Consider the following 15,924-nt stretch of genomic DNA (forward strand, 5'->3'; position numbering starts at 1 on the left):
GTCCTGCCACCTGTCAAGATTTGTGCCTCTAAACCGCCAGGTCTCTCTGTTATTCAGGGACATTTTGCTTCACTTTATTCCTAATCCCAATGGAAGGTGATCCACCTTTCCCAAATTATTCAGGGAAATGTTGTTGATCTGTGACGGGAATGACAATAAATTCCGGTCCAACCATGACAGAGCCTTCAGCCCACAATGCAACGCGGCGGGGAATAGGACCAATCGATCTGGGAGAGTGCGCCACGTGACCCTGGGCAGGCAGCGGAGAGGGAGGGGCAGCTGGGCCAGCGCTGGCGACGTTGGCGGCAATCTCTGCGCATTGATGTTACTTCCGGTGAGACGCATTGAGCCCATCGGCTCTTCCCGATCCTCGCTCCCTCCCCGCATTTTAAACGTCAATTTTACGAAACTCTTTTAAAATTCTTTTACAAATCTTTTTCAAAATTTTCAACGTCTTTTTGTACCCATTTTATCTCTTAAAACCCAATTTAACACACATTTTCAACTCCGTTTACATCCCTTTTAATCTCACTTTAATTATTTTAAATCTCCGACTTCAAGCCCCCTTTTACCCATCTTTTTCTACCCGTTTTAAACCGTTTTGAAACCCTCATTTAAAACAATTGTATCTGCATTTAACCCCTTCAAGCACCTTTTTATAGATATGTTAAATCCCTTTTTCAATCCCCATTTAAAATCCCTCTTTAAATATTTTAGAACCTCCCTTTAAACCCCTACGTAATCCCTCATTTTATACCCATTTAACACGCTTGTTAAAATCCGCTTTCTAAACCTCTTTTACACCCATTTTAACTTCCTTTTGAAAACCTCATTTTCAAACCTCCTTGAAACTTCCCTTTTAACGGTCTTTTGACCCCCCTTAAAATCCCTTTTTAAACCCATTTGAAACCAGTTTCTAGCCTTTTTAGACCTCTTTTAGCCCACGTTTAAACCTCCATTTTTAAGTTATCCGTTAAACACCAACTTCCAGTCAGAGGGCGGAGATATGTAACAATTCTTACATAATAAGAATCAGCTCCAATTACCAAACTGTGATTTGCTGATAAAAAAAGGAACAATCGCTTGATTGGTGGGAATGAGTTTATAAAGGCGGAACTTGCAGCCTCCACGAGTAAACGGAGAATCTGCAGGATCAAGGGAAGGTTAGTGTCGTTTCCGAGCCTGTGTACGGTGTCTGTCTTTAGTCTTCCTATTTAATGCCGATTTCTCCCGGTAAAATTAGGTTCCACGGTCCGCTCTTGCGATCATTTCCCTCGCGACTATAATCATTCTCTAAGTGTCCGTTCAGACAGTGACCGATGGCGGTCTGTTTAACACCGGGGGAGTCGGCTCAACCCGCTCCTGTTCAGCACCATGCTTCTCATTTATAAGAGGGATAAACGGAGATGAATCAGAGTGTTATCCAATCCTAGGCAGCTCAGACAGCCATTGGACCATTCTCCCTCTCTATGCATATTCACCATAATACGCAGTGTGTTCAGTCACTTCCTCTGTAGGGGACGCTTTAATTTGTGAAGGCCCGGGGGACCAGGAACGTGACCTCTGGCGATGTTGACCCGCCGAGTTTATCCCCGTCCATCCTCCCATTCGATACTTTGCATCTCAGGTAATGAAAGCGCTCTCAGGTGGGGCTTTAAGAAATGAAATTTTAAGGTTGAAATTTCGTGACTAATGATGTGTCTATTTCACTGAACTTACTGACCAGGAAGTGATAATGGAAAGGTAAAGGTTCCAACTAACATTGTTCACCGTTGAACGCGTTGAGGACCTGTCACACCGTTTCTGTTCGTTTTTTTAACCAGAAAACGCATCTCCTTTTTCGAAAAATAAAAGTTCTTCAGATGAAAAATAGGCTCAGAGCAGAAAGCGTCTTTCCCTGGACGGTAAAACTAGGGTATGAATCACATACAACAAGGATCAGATGGAAAAACAACCTCAGAGCAGAAAGTCTCTTTCCCCAGAGGATGAAACTCGGGTATCAATCTCAGACAAGTAGGATCAGATCAAATAATCAAACTGATTTCCTCTAAAAAAAACAGGAATTGGCTACACTGAACTTCCAAAGTCAGAAAGTGTCGACTCGACACGGGAACTGAGACGGAAAATCCCGCCGCATCAAGGTAAGGTTAATGTACCTTCTAATCCTGTGTCCTGTGTCTCCTTACTCTTCCTATTTAAAGCCGAATTCTCCCGGTGAGATTATGTTCCACGGGTCTCTGTGAGCATCATGTTCCTCGCGGCAATTACTATTCTCTAAGTGTGCGCTCGGAAAGCGACGGAGAGCGGTCTGAACACCGGAGACTCCCAGCTCAGCCCGCTCCTGTTCGACACCATCCTACTCATTTTAAGAGGGGTCCAGCGGGAGGGAGCGGGAGCACGCACCCCAGAGTGTTCATCCAACCTCGGCAGCTCAGGCAGACCGAGGTGGGATTGGAGAAGCAGTTTAACACAATGTGAGAAAGTACCCTTTGCATTTAAGAGCTACAGATGGGAATACAGAGTGAATAGAAAATTATGCGAGATGGTCATAACAGAATTGATGAAAAATTAGATTCAAGTTATAGATGCATGTATTTCCACCTTTACAGCAGAGAAGGTCAAGGGGAGATTTAATCGAGGTTTTCAAAACCATTAAAGGTTTTGATAGAGTAAATAAGGAGAAGCTGTTTCCACTGGCAGGAGGGTCGGTAACCAGAGGACACATATTTAAGATAATTGGTAAAATATCCCGTGGCGATTTAAGGAATTTTTTTTACGCATCGACTTATTATGATCTGGAATGCACGACTTGAAACGGTGCTGGAAGCAGATTCATGAAAAGCAATTATTACAGGGTTTTGGGGGAGACCACTAGAGTGGGACGAATTGGATAGCCCTAACCAAGAGACAGCACAGGCACGATGGACGGAATGGCCTCCTTTTGAGTTGTGAGGTTCTATGATTCTCAACTCTGAATAAAACAGTGAAAGCCCGGATGAGACATTGGGAGTTGTAGAATACAGTAAACGGAAATAGCGCTACAATAGTTAAGTTCTCCATTTAAAACTCAGTGTGTTCAGCTTTGGATACCTGACCGAGGAAGAAAAAAAAAGGCTCTGGAAGGGTTCCAGTGTTAATTGAGACACGTGATACGTGAGATGAAGGGAGTGAGCTGCAATGAACTACAGGATTAACTATAGTTATAATTCTTGTGTTAAATTGGTGGGCTAATTTAATATTCTGCCTGCATGTACTGATTTGACCAGAGTGAAAATTCTTTCTCTGTTTTACCCGATCAATTCCTTTCTTTGTGTTTAACGGGCAAGGAACGAATCTTCACTCCGTTCGAGCAAAACAGAACAAGGGGACGGAACATTCAAATAGCAATGCGTCAGGTGAAAAGCCGATGCATGAAATTGTTTCTCTCGATTGCAGGGCAATGGGAGAACGCGGGAGAATGGGATTAGTTTAGATTTTCCTCGCAAACAGCCGGTACAGTCACGGTGGCATGATGGTTTCCTTCTGTGCTATACACATCCATGTGCATGGAAGCGACGATGAACCTTGAAAAAGGATGAATTTACATCATGGGCGCTGCAGCAACGGGTCTGCACCGGCAGGGGCGCTATCGTCCACTGGCCGCATGTGATTGTTTTCTCATTGAAATTTGTGAGTGGAAAATCGTGGACCCAGAAAGCGCAATTTCCTGACATGTGCAATGGGCCAGCGCCTGGAGCGCTGAAATGGAAAATCCCCCAACCTGATAGAGTTCTTTGATGAGGTAAAAGAGAGGATCGATGAGGGCAATGCAGTTGACGTGGTGTATGTGGACTTTCAAAAGGCGTTTGATAAATTGCCGCACTGTAGGCTTATCATCAAGATTGCGGCCCATGGAATAAAAGGGGTAGTAACAACATGGATACATAATTGGCTAAGGGACAGGAAACAGTGAGTAGAGGTGAATGATAGATTTTCGGACTGAAGGGAGATGTACAGTGGTGTCCCCCAGGGGTCACTAGGAGGACCACTGTTTTTCTTGATATACATCAATGACTTGAAATTCAACATTTGCAGATGTCACAAAACTTGGAAGGGTAGTGAACAATGAGGAGGATTGTGACAGACTTCAAGAGGATATGGACAGGCTGGTGGCATGGGCGGACACGTGGCAGATGAAATTTAACGCAGAATAATACGAATTGATACATTTCGGCAAGATGAACGAGGAAAGGCAATATAAATGAGAGTGCAGAATTCTAAAAGGTGTATAGGAAAAGAGAGATCTGGTGGTATATGTTCACAAATCATTGAAGGTGGCAGGACAGATTGAGAACGCGTTTAAAAAAGCATACGGGATCCTGGGCTTCATAATTAGAGGCATAGAATACAGAAGTATGGAAGCCACGATGAACCTTTATAAAACATTGGCTTGGCCACAACTGGAGTATTGTGTCACTTTAGGGAAGATGTGAAGGCCTTAGAGAGGGTGCAGAACAGATTCACCAGAATGATTCCAGAGATGAGGGACATTCGTTGCAGGGATAGACTGGAGAAGCTGGTGTTGTTCTCCTTGGAACAGGGACGCTTGCGTGGAGATTTGATAGAGTTATTCAAAATCATGAAGGGTCCATACATAATAGACAGAAAGAAACTGTTCCAATTGGCGGAAGGGTCAAGAACCAGAGGACATTGATTTAAGGTGATTGGCAAAAGAACCAAAGATGACATGAAGAAAACTTTTTTCCACAGCGAGTGGTTAGGATCTGGAATGCACTGCCCGAGGGGGTGGTGGAGGCTGATTCAATCGTGGCCTTCAAAAGGGAACTGGATAAAAACTTGAAAGAAAAAAAAAGTGCAGGGCTACCTGCTTAGGGCAAGGGAGTGGGACCTGCTGGGTTGCTCTTTCATCGAGCCGGCGTGGACTCGATGGGCCAAATGGCCTCCCTCCATCCCGTACCCTTTCTATGATTCCATGATTCGAAGTGTTAAAGTGCTGCCATAGATAATGAAATGGGAGAGTCGGCTTTGTGCAAGTGATGATATTATGAATTTGTTCATTGTTAATTTTATTCCATTGTTTCACCTGTACACTTGTCGATATTAATGATGATTAATTTACATTTTCAGGCAGCTATCACTTCCTGTGCTAATATAAGTCCTGCATGCGTTGGACTTACAATCCTCACGCCGCTCTTCAAATCCGACATGGCCTTGCCCCCACCCTATCTTAATATCTCTTAACCAATCGCGTTACCAACGGTGCTTCTCGCCCAATCGGCGGCTTGACAGAAAATCGCGGGTGAGATGTTCCTGTTTTCTGCCCAATGATTTGAACACACCGAATGTGATCGAATGTTCTTTCATAATTTTCCAAGAAAGCAATCGCTTCCTGCGAGACCCTGCTGGCGGCGTGGGGTCTCGGATTAAACGACCTAAGATGTGCACAAGGCCAATTCTAAGTGAATTATATTGTTTTATTACATATAGAATTCACAGTTTGTTGACGGACTTTAATGCATCAGCTATAAATCCAGCAATCTGAAGGTCGGCGCAGTATTCGCGAAATTATTTACCGAATAGGGATATTAATAAGTAAATTCGATCACACTCATATCGAACCAAGGACAACTCGTTTCAGTTTCAGTGTTACTGGGCCGCATGTTAACTTTACAAATTCTGCTACACTTCTTCAGAATAAAAGGCCAGATCCTAAAGAGACACTGATCAGAGGGACAGGAGTGAGTTCACCTGGACGTACGGGGAACGGAAGGCAGAAACAATGCACTCTTTCGTTCTTACTCTGCTTATTGTCCTGTGTTCTAATTGTAAGTATCTACATCCTTCGTTAAAGCAGATTAAAAATCTCGATGTTTGTATCCAATGCTCTTTATTCTGTTGATTTTCTTTTCATCAAATATCCTTGTTTTTCAAACCTTGAGGGATTGATACCAACAATCCTCATTGTATTGGAAGGAAAACGCACCGCACTGATGTAACTGGACAACCTTTTCGTGGAACTCACATCTGTGGAACATCTGGGTATAGATGTCTGCCTTCACCGTCAGGGCTTTAACATACGAACATACGAATTAAGAGCAGGCTATTCGGCCCCTCGAGCCTGCTCTGCCATTTGATAAGATCTTGGATGATCTGATTGTGACCTCAACCCTACTTTTCCGTCTACCGACTGTAACCTTTGACTCCCTTGTAAATCAGGAATCTGTCTAACTTCGCCTTAAAAATATTCAATGACCCTGCCTCCACCGCTCTCTGGTGAAGGGAGTTCCACAGACTCACGATCCTCTGATAGAAATGGTTTCTCCTCATCTCCTTCTTCATTGGGAGACCCCTAGTTCTAGTCTCTCCCACCAGGGAAAACATCCACTCAGCATCCACCACATCTAGTCCCCTCAGGATCTTATATGTTTCAATAAGATCACCTCTCATTCTTCAAAATTCCTCGAGAACGGAAAACGGACCGATAATCTGGCGGGCGAATCCAGGCAGGGAAAAGAGCCCAGCTGATTGACCTTCCCTTTAATTTAATGGAAGGAAAATCGGGAAGGTTCTATAACCAGCGCCTTATTCTCACTGCTAAAATTCCCTGTCTGCTCTCCGCCCAGGCAGAAAATCCAGAAATTTCCCCCCTGACCAACATCATCTTTTCTTCTCGCAAATATCTTAAGGTTTATACGACCAAACCTTGTTGTTTGGTTCCCATTTACCTCACGTTCTTCCTTTCTCTTTGTAACTTGGACGGTGTCCCGCAGTTTGGGTCATATTCTAAATGTCTCTATAAAGTGTTGATGTAGATTGGTCACATTCCTGCTTTGTTTTACAGGCCAGGACAATCGTGCTGTCAGCGTCAGCGGAAAGAACGAGAAAAATGTCATCCATCTGGACATGGCACCAAACTCTGCAGCTTACATATTCACCCAGAGTCCGGAATCGGATGAAATCGCCATTAACTACATCCAGGCAGAGAGAAATAGAAGTCAAAAGTTTGATGAAGTTTGGAAGATTGCAGAAAAACACATGAAATGCAAAGTACCGAGTGGACTGAAAAGAGAGCACATGTTAGCGGTTTATGCCTATACTCTGCAGGACCCGAAGGGAAACGGGTTCCACAGCATGTTCAATGAAGCCGTTAGGCGGTACGGAGCTACCGACTCAATCTACGATAAGAGTTTCAACTTCAAAAGTTTTCATTATCTTCTATCCACTGCCCTCCAAAAACTAAGAGTCGTTTCCGGCAATACAACATATCACACTTACAGAGGGATTAGCAAGCTGGTTAAGTCTACAAAGGGAGCAACGGTCCGATTTGGATACTTTGCTTCTTCTTCTCTTGATGAACAGGTTGCTCTTGGCTTCATTGACAAGAGCAAAAACATTAACACGATATTTGAGATAACCACAGATTACGGTACCCCAATCTATAACTGCTCGAGTGAACCTCATGAAAAGGAGATTCTGATTCTACCTTACGAGGTGTTTCGAGTCGGAATGATATCTCAAATGGAACATGGCACTAAGATTGAACTCACGGGGGACGGGTTGCAGGGAACCAATGTTAAGGTGGAAATGGGCGAAGATGGGAAGCTAGTGTTGGTGCGGAGTGGGGGGCGGGGGGGCTCGTATTTCAGCATTAGGGGGATTGTGGATTCTGGCAGCGCTGGTTTCCATCTCGGTGTAAAATGTTAGTAAATTCCTGCACCTCGCTGTAACTTGCACTAAACTTTCGTAACAAAGGGTAATATGGTTTGTTGATGAATAACTGTTGCTTCAGCCCGCAACTAATAATTCCACAATGGTCACAGCACAGAAGGAGTCCATTCGGCCCTTTGAGTCCGTGCCGGCTCTCTGCAAGAGCAAACCTGCTTGTCCCACTCCTCCGCCCTGCAATTATTTTTTTTCAAGTCTTTATCCAATTATATTTCGAAAGCCACGATTGAATCTGTCACCACCACCCCCGCGGACAGTGCATTCCAGATCATAACAATTCGCTGTGTAAAAAAGTTTTTCCTCATGCCTCCTTTGGTTCTTTTCCCAATCACCTTAAATCTGTATCATATGGTTCTTGACCCTTCCGCCAATGGGAACAGTTTTTCTCCAGCGACACTGTCTGAACCCTTCATGATTTTGAACACCTCTATGAAATCTCCTCTCAAACTTCTCTGCTCGAAGGAGAACAACTCCTTCTTCTCCAGTCTATGCACGTAACTAAAGTCTCTGAGATCTTGACATCCTTCCAAAAGTGCGGTGCCCAGAATTGGACACAATAGACAGTTGGGGCTGAACCAGTGTTTTATAAAGGTTCAACATAACCTCCTTGCCTTTGTACACGATGCCTCTATTGATAAAACCCATGATTCAGAATGCTTTCTTAACCGTTTTCTCAACTTGCCCTGCAACCTTCAAAGATTTGTGCACATATACCCCTGGTCCCATTGTTCCTGTACGCCTTTAGAGTTGTGCCCTTTAGTTTATATTGCCCCTCCTCATTCTTCCTACCAAAATGCATCAGTTCACACTTCTCTGCGTTAAATTTCATCTGCCACGTGTCCACCCATTCCACCAGCATGTCTATATCCTCTTGAAGTCTGCTATTATCCGCCTCACTGTTCTCTGCATCTCCAAGTTTTGTTTCATCTGCAAATTTAGTAATTGTGCCCTGTACACCCAAGTCCAAATCCTTAATACATATCAAGAAAAGCAGTGGTCCTAGTTCTGACCCCTGGGAAACACTACTCTGTACCATCCTCCAATCCGAACAATAACAGTTCACCATTACACTCTGTTTCCTGTCACTTGGCCAATTCTGTATCCATGCTGCCACTGTCCCTTTTATTCCGTGGGCTTCAACTTTGCTGACCAGCCTATTATGAGGCACTTTATCAAACACCTTTTCGAAGTCGATATGCACCGCATCAACCGTGTTGCCCTCATCGGCCCTCTCTGTTACCTCGTCAAAAATATCAATCAACTTAGTTCAACACGATTTGACTTTACCAAATCCGTGCTGATTTTCCTTAATTAATCCCCACTTGTCCAAGTCACTGTTAATTTTGTTGCGGAGTATTGTTTCTAAAAGTTTCCCAACCACCGAGGTGAAACTGACTGCCCTGTAGTTGCTCGGTTTATCGTTACACCCTTTTTTGAACAAGTGCGTAACATTTGAAATTCTCCAGTCCTCCGGCACCACCCCCTTATGTATGTTTGTTTGGAAGATTATGGCCAGTACCTCCACAATTTCCACCCTTAATTCCCTCAGCAATCTAAGATGCATCCCATTCGGACCGGGTGATTTATCTACTTTAAGTACAGCTAGCCTTTCTCGTACGTCCACTTTATCAATTTTTAGCCTATCCAGTACCTCAACTACCTCCTCTTTTACTGTGAATTTGGCAGTATCTTCTTCCTTGGTAAAGACAGGTGCAAAGAACTCATTTAGTACCTCAGCCATGCTCTCTGCCTTCATGATTATGTCTCCAATTTGGTTCTTAATCGGTCCCACCTCTCCTCTTGCTCTGAATTTCAAAGAGTTTGTTCCTTAGGCCGAATCTCAATGTTTGATTATTAACTGTAAGTCACATGTATGGACTGTTCAGAAACAACAGAGGAAATATCAGCACAGCAATTAATAACTGACTGAAAATGTCAATTAATTCTCAGTGATATCCAAAATTGTACAGGTGAAACAGTCGAATAAAATTAACACGGAACAAATTTATAATATCGAATAAACATGAATGTTTGAAAGTTGAACACCAATGTGCCATTTCCGTGTTCTGAATATTTAACTGAATTAATCAAAATGTATCAAAATTGTTGTAAATTTTACATAAGAACATAAGAACATAAGAAATAGGAGCAGGAGTAGGCCAACCGGCCCCTCGAGCCTGCTCCGCCATTCATTAAGATCATGGCTGATCTGATCCTAACCTCAAATCTAAATTCATGTTCAATTTCCTGCCCGCTCCCCGTAAACCCTAATTCCCTTTACTTCTAGGAAACTGTCGATTTCTGTTTTAAATTTATTTAATGATGTAGCTTCCACAGCTTCCTGGGGCAGCAAATTCCACAGACTAACTACCCTCTGAGTGAAGAAGTTTCTCCTCATCTCAGTTTTGCAAGAGCAGCCCCTTATTCTAAGATTATGCCCCCAAGTTCTAGTTTCACCCATCCTTGGGAACATCCTTACCGCATCCACCCGATCAAGCCCCTTCACAATCTTATATGTTTCAATAAGATCGCCTCTCATTCTTCTGAACTCCAATGAGTAGAGTCCCAATCTACTCAACCTCTCCTCATATGTCCGCCCCCTCATCCCCGGGATTAACCGAGTGAACCTTCTTTGCACTGCCTCGAGAGCAAGTATCTCTTAATTATGAACACCAAAACTGTATGCAGTATTCCAGGTGCGGTCTCACCAAAACCTTATATAACTGCAGCAATACGTCCCTGTTATTATATTATATCCCCCTAGCAATAAAAGCCAACATTCCATTGGCCTTCTTGATCACCTGCTGCACCTGCATACTAACTTTTTGATTTTCTGTCACTAGGACACCAAGATCCCTTTGTACTGCATTAAATTTATTATTGTCACTTTCACAATCGTTACTATATCCCTTATATTCAGATTATTGGCGATTTTGCACGCATGACGGTAAGTGCTTATGCACATGTGAAGCAATGAATGCTCTTTTCTATCTCTCTTACTCCAGATCCCTCGGTTTCTGCACTTCACATTTTTGCCTAATGTGAGTTTTAGCTCCTTCCAGTCTCGGTGTTATCTTCACACAGTGTTACCTGGGTAAGTTTCTTATACTCGTCCACAAACTGAAACTGATCTGCTTTGCCAAAAGTGCTTCCTTCCCCGGATCTGACAGGTATCTCCACAAAAACGTTCTGCCATCTTCAAGATGCAGATATGGATCACAGAATTAAAGCTGGTTTACGAAACTTCATCCCTTTAAGGTCCAATGTTTTGATATAATTTATGGACCCCATTTTACAGGAGGTGAATACTATTCCTCCCTATGTTACTTCTGACATGAACACCGTTCCTTTCCAAGACCTTCTGCATTTGGTCCATTTTGCCCATCACAGTGACACCTGGGAGAAAACACACTATTCAAGGGTTGCCTTTCATGGTTTTGAATCAGTCTGTCCAATCTTCTCGTTATTAAATCGCCCACTCCTTCTGATATCTTGCTCATAGCTCTCGCCCAGCTTGTGTAATCCCCCTGCCAGGGTATTTCGTGGCTGCCCTGTCCGATTCATCATTCTTGGAACAAGTAGTCTTTTATAAAACGGATTTGCTAAGAAAATGTCCCCGGGCGCCTGCACGTTTTTGCTGCTCCTCCCCCACCTTTATAGCAGGTCTGCCGTGTCCAGTCCTTCTTCTCCATCGCTGTATCTGCTATGAAGTGACCTCCTCTGTGAACATGTCAAGCAGTGAATGCTGTTTCACAAGAAATATCTGAGGCAAAGACCATTGTATATTTTAAGAAAAGAGTTGGTAAACATTTGAAGCAGAGAAAGAACTACGACTTTTGGGAGCGAGCAGGGAGATGAGATTAGTTTGAATTCTTATGGGTTATATGTAAATAGTGTCTATGGAATGGGGATCTATGAAGTGAGCAAACCATGGTCTTGCAATGAACTTTAACAATGGAGTTCGATTGTACTGTACCTAATGATAACGATGAAGACAAGGGAATGAGGGACGAGCCTGTTTACTGGCAGAGGATATTGCGTTATCCAGCTTTTGGGAATAGGGGCATTTTTCATTGCAAGGCCACACGTGTATCTCGTATTCCTATTGAAACCACATGAATAGCGATTTAGTCAGCAGCTTTATTTCAGCAGATGTACGTTTATCAATGTAGTCGAGGTAAATGTTCACTTTAATCAGTGCCTTTGTAACAAACTTATATAAAAACACCAATAACTTCTACTTAGATGTGCTCTGGGAGGAGTGATAACCGGGCTGGTTTTTTTCTAATAAGACTGGGTGGATTGGATGATCTGCAGGATAAAAATCGGGCGGACTCTGAAATGAATGTGTGGTTCTCACCGCCCGATTTTCCTCTGTGTGCTCAGCGCACAGACTACCTGGTTTACAATAACAAGAAAATCGGCCCCTTGGTCTCTCCAAACAAGACTCGCTGTCAAAGGTCAGTTTATGATTAGAGCAAAAAAATCCTTAACCGACCTTGGCTCCCAACACGTCGTGGGTGAATAGCGAAATAATTTAACTTTGTGTTCTGTTTCAAAGGCACTCGTCGCAAACGCTTTTGGTGAAGTATCGATCCGCTCAGTGTCCAGTGGGTACGGCGAGATTAGACTTTTATATTAAGGGGTGCTGGTCAGATATTGGGATTCATGCACGAAATGGTTATTGGTTTCAGTCTGCATTTAAACTTACTGTGCTTAATTCGGAAGCTATAATGTGGAGAGGCATTGTAAGGAGAATGTCGAGAGAGCTCTGAAATATATTTGACACGTGCTGTAGCTGAGCTGGGAGTGCTGGATGTGGAAGTGCAGAGGGAGCTTTACTCTCTATCTAACCCTGTACCTGCCCTGGGAGTGTTTGATGGGACAGTGACGAGGGAGCTTTACTCTGTATCTAACCAGTAGTGTACCTGCCCTGGGAGTGTTTATGGGACAGTGTAGAGGGAGCTTTACTCTGCATCTAACCATGTACCTGCCCTGGGAGTGTTTGATGGGACAATGTGGAAGGTCTAAGATTTTATATCCAGTTGTCGGTAATTGACATGACTCCAATTTAGTAAAAAGGTGCTTTATTTAAATTCATGAAAGGACCAACACACGCAGTGGTTTAGAACTCAGAGCAAGCGATGTCACCAATTCCTCAATCCGTCGAGTCGTGTCTGCCCAGGAGTCTTGAAGAAAGCGCGCTTTCCAAACCTGCCTGGGGTATCTTCGTCGATTCACACGTCTTCTGCCCCGCCTGGGGTGACCGCTTGGATACCTCTTCATCAGTCCTGCTCCGCCTGGAGCCTCTTCTATTCATCCGGATCGTTTGTCAAAGTTACGTTACTCCTACTAAGTCTCTACAATCTGATATCAAGGCAGGGTGCTCTTTTTATATCCCTTTTTGGGGGTGGACACAATGTTAGCTATTTCCATGGGCCCTTGTCCTATTGTAGTCTATCATAAAAGTCAAGGTGTCCAATGGTGCCTCGAGTTATTTGCTTGCCCACTATCTTCCACCTTTCAGGGGTCTGCACAAACAAATTGTGTCCCACCTCTGGCCTTAACCAAACATCAACTTACACGGGGGCTTAAGACTGTTTTGCCTCATCTTATCTGATCCTGCCTTTGCGTCAAAGCTGGTAATCCATGGTCCCCCAGACCTTCTTTGACTCCTCCAAATTCCAGGCCAGGTGTCCTGGACCAGCCTGTGAGGTTTCATTGTTTTCCGACGTCCCAGCATCGGATAAGAGTCCCATCCCTAACTAAGTCAAGATTGTTTGGTCTTTCATCTTTTAGCTTTTTCATATAATCCGGTCAGAAGGTCGAATTGTAAGGCTGCCTCTCCTGCAAGTTCATGGTTTTAAGAGCTTACTGCCCTGATATCCGTCCTGCTCTATTTAAACATTCAGCACCAAAGGATTTAACTACACAAAATCATATCTATATCTATCCATATATCTATCTCTCTCTATATATAAAGAGATATAAATACACACACCATTGTAGCTATTGCACTTGTCCACTATACTAATGAGCAAGGGAACAATATCACAGGGTGAGTGTTGCCTGATTCGGTTATCGAACTGCCTTGCGTTTAACCCAGTTTGGATCAAAATAAATTTAATTTACTAACCCTCGATTAGGTTATCATCAAACTCTTTCTTCCCAAACCATCAAGGAAGAAGCCAGGTCAAAGTCATACACTAAACACTATTTCACTGTAACAAATCACAACTTACAGTAAAATTTGGGCACATGGACGATTAATAGACATAAACACATGTCATCAGAGTTATGTAGCAATTGAGTAGCAAATAACTACGGGCAGAGTTACATAACAAGGTTAAGTAGCAACGGTTGCAAAAGCAATCCATGTATCGCAGTAAATCAACACCAAAGGATGATGAGCATTGACTACAACATCGACCAGAGTCTGTGGTTATAAATTGGTGTGATTAGTTTAAGAGTACTTCCTAAGATAGTTAAAGTTAATAACTTTGAATAACCCGTTTACAATAAAGCTGAAGACCACGTGTGAATAATTACATTCAGAGTTTACAGGACCTTGTCTTTACCAACGGCGTCATAGATTCAACCTCCTTCCATCCCTGGGGCGCAGCTTTTAGCCTCTGGAGTGATGATTCGATGAGCCACCTTTCAGCAGAGGGGTTATCCATTTACACTTGGATCTCTACTCTTCACGGGCCCTTAACTTTCAATTTCCCATTAAAGCTACTGGTTGGACTACTACATACATCCGATAGATGCAAGGCACTGCGATAAAAATACAATCCTGCTGTTCAAAATAAAACTCATTGCAAGCCAATAAATGTAGAATAAATTTAAACCAACAGAACAATCAATATCTGTGGTGCTCATCAATCACAGAAAGCGTGTCCAGATCGAGCGGACTTAACGCTGTCTGTATTCTAGGTGTAACACGGTGTTGTGAAGAGTAAAGTGGACACATTCAAAGATATCTGATGATATTACACATGCTGCAGTGTGAACAGCGGATTTGACCCGTCCCGGGAGCAGCCTCCCCTCAACATCTTCCAATCTGTAACCATACACTGCAGGATAAATTGGGAACGAATTTGATCCGAGGTACAGCAACTGGCAGGGGACAAAGTTTTATTAAATTATCTCAAGTTTTCACCTGATGCCTTTGCACCGAGCAACGTTCTCAAACCCAGGTCTCCAGTGGTACCAGACGGAGCTCCGATACACAGCCTCGCACTGCGGATGCCCCGTAAAAAAACAGTTGGTAAAAGGGCAGAGGTTATTGCATGTTACTGTCTGTACACAAAAACACAGAGCGGATTATTCAATCTCAATATCTGAGAGTGTTGATTCCAGGTCCTGGCCTGCAATATCCCGAATATTAAGGTTATTATAAATTCTTACCAGTTTTACCGGTCGCTGATTCAGATTACGAGCAGTCGGATTCCCCGTGATGCATTCAGTGACAACAAAGAACAGCTTGATTTAAAGTTGCTGAGCAGCCTGCAGCTATTTCTCATTAACGAGATATCAGAAAAAGCAGGTAAAACGACGCAACGACAGTTAACACTCAAAGATGGTGAAACCCTGGAGAATAATCATCGTGTTCATCAAATCTCCGAGGAAAAAGTAAATTGACCAGGAGTCCTAAACGATCGAATCTTTCCCTAAAACGGGTGGATTTTCCTGTCAATTACACGGTAGAATTGAATTCCCGCCCTCGCACAGTGATATTAAACTCGTTGATCAAATATTCTATTCCAATATTAAAGTTCACTTCATCACTGACACGTTTCTTACTTAAGGGGGAATGTCCTTATTTGTCAGGAGTCACTCGGCCAATGAACTTTCGAAACTGTCGAAACCCACGGTCAATGTTGGCGTTAAATGCCACAAAGGGCATGAAATATCGTCGCCGACCTGTGAGTTTTTACAAGAACCATCTTTATGTAGCGGTAAGGAGAGGGAACCTCAGTCTAAACTGGAATCGGGGCTGAAAGTGAAATCTAATGTCCCAAAGGGAGCTCTAGTTCGCATTTCGTTCATTTTTAACCAATCTTAGAATCAGTGTCCAGGGTGATTTCAGCAGCTTCTTCAGCTCTTCTCCGGATTTTCTCTTGGTAGCTGCATATATACATGTGTTTGGACCGGAACTCAAATGCTTCAGTGGCGATATATCCTGGGTTTGTGCGG

At 43.3% G+C, this 15,924-nt stretch overlaps 1 protein-coding gene across 1 annotated transcript; it reads left to right on the forward strand.

Moving 5' to 3' along the window:
• Nucleotides 1–5,719: 5,719 nt before the first annotated feature.
• LOC137318123 (erythroblast NAD(P)(+)--arginine ADP-ribosyltransferase-like) lies at nucleotides 5,720–15,369 on the forward strand. Its single transcript, XM_067981096.1, has 6 exons — nucleotides 5,720–5,825; nucleotides 6,842–7,611; nucleotides 10,646–10,672; nucleotides 12,287–12,339; nucleotides 14,925–14,991; nucleotides 15,088–15,369. Exons 1-6 carry the CDS (start codon nucleotides 5,780–5,782, stop codon nucleotides 15,367–15,369), a joined length of 1,245 nt encoding a protein of 414 aa, XP_067837197.1. The 5' UTR covers nucleotides 5,720–5,779.
• Nucleotides 15,370–15,924: the final 555 nt, after the last annotated feature.

Source organism: Heptranchias perlo, unplaced genomic scaffold (assembly GCF_035084215.1).
Source record: "Heptranchias perlo isolate sHepPer1 unplaced genomic scaffold, sHepPer1.hap1 HAP1_SCAFFOLD_65, whole genome shotgun sequence".
Taxonomy (NCBI): domain Eukaryota; kingdom Metazoa; phylum Chordata; class Chondrichthyes; order Hexanchiformes; family Hexanchidae; genus Heptranchias; species Heptranchias perlo.

Bases quoted from the DNA above. Each gene is read 5' to 3' on its own strand.
- LOC137318123 (XM_067981096.1), top strand. From the start codon at position 5,780: ATGCACTCTTTCGTTCTTACTCTGCTTATTGTCCTGTGTTCTAATT. The intron at 7,612-10,645 runs GTGCGGAGTGGG...CCTTATATTCAG, and splicing joins AAGATGGGAAGCTAGTGTTG to ATTATTGGCGATTTTGCACG. The intron at 14,992-15,087 runs GTTGGTAAAAGG...TGTTGATTCCAG, and splicing joins GGATGCCCCGTAAAAAAACA to GTCCTGGCCTGCAATATCCC.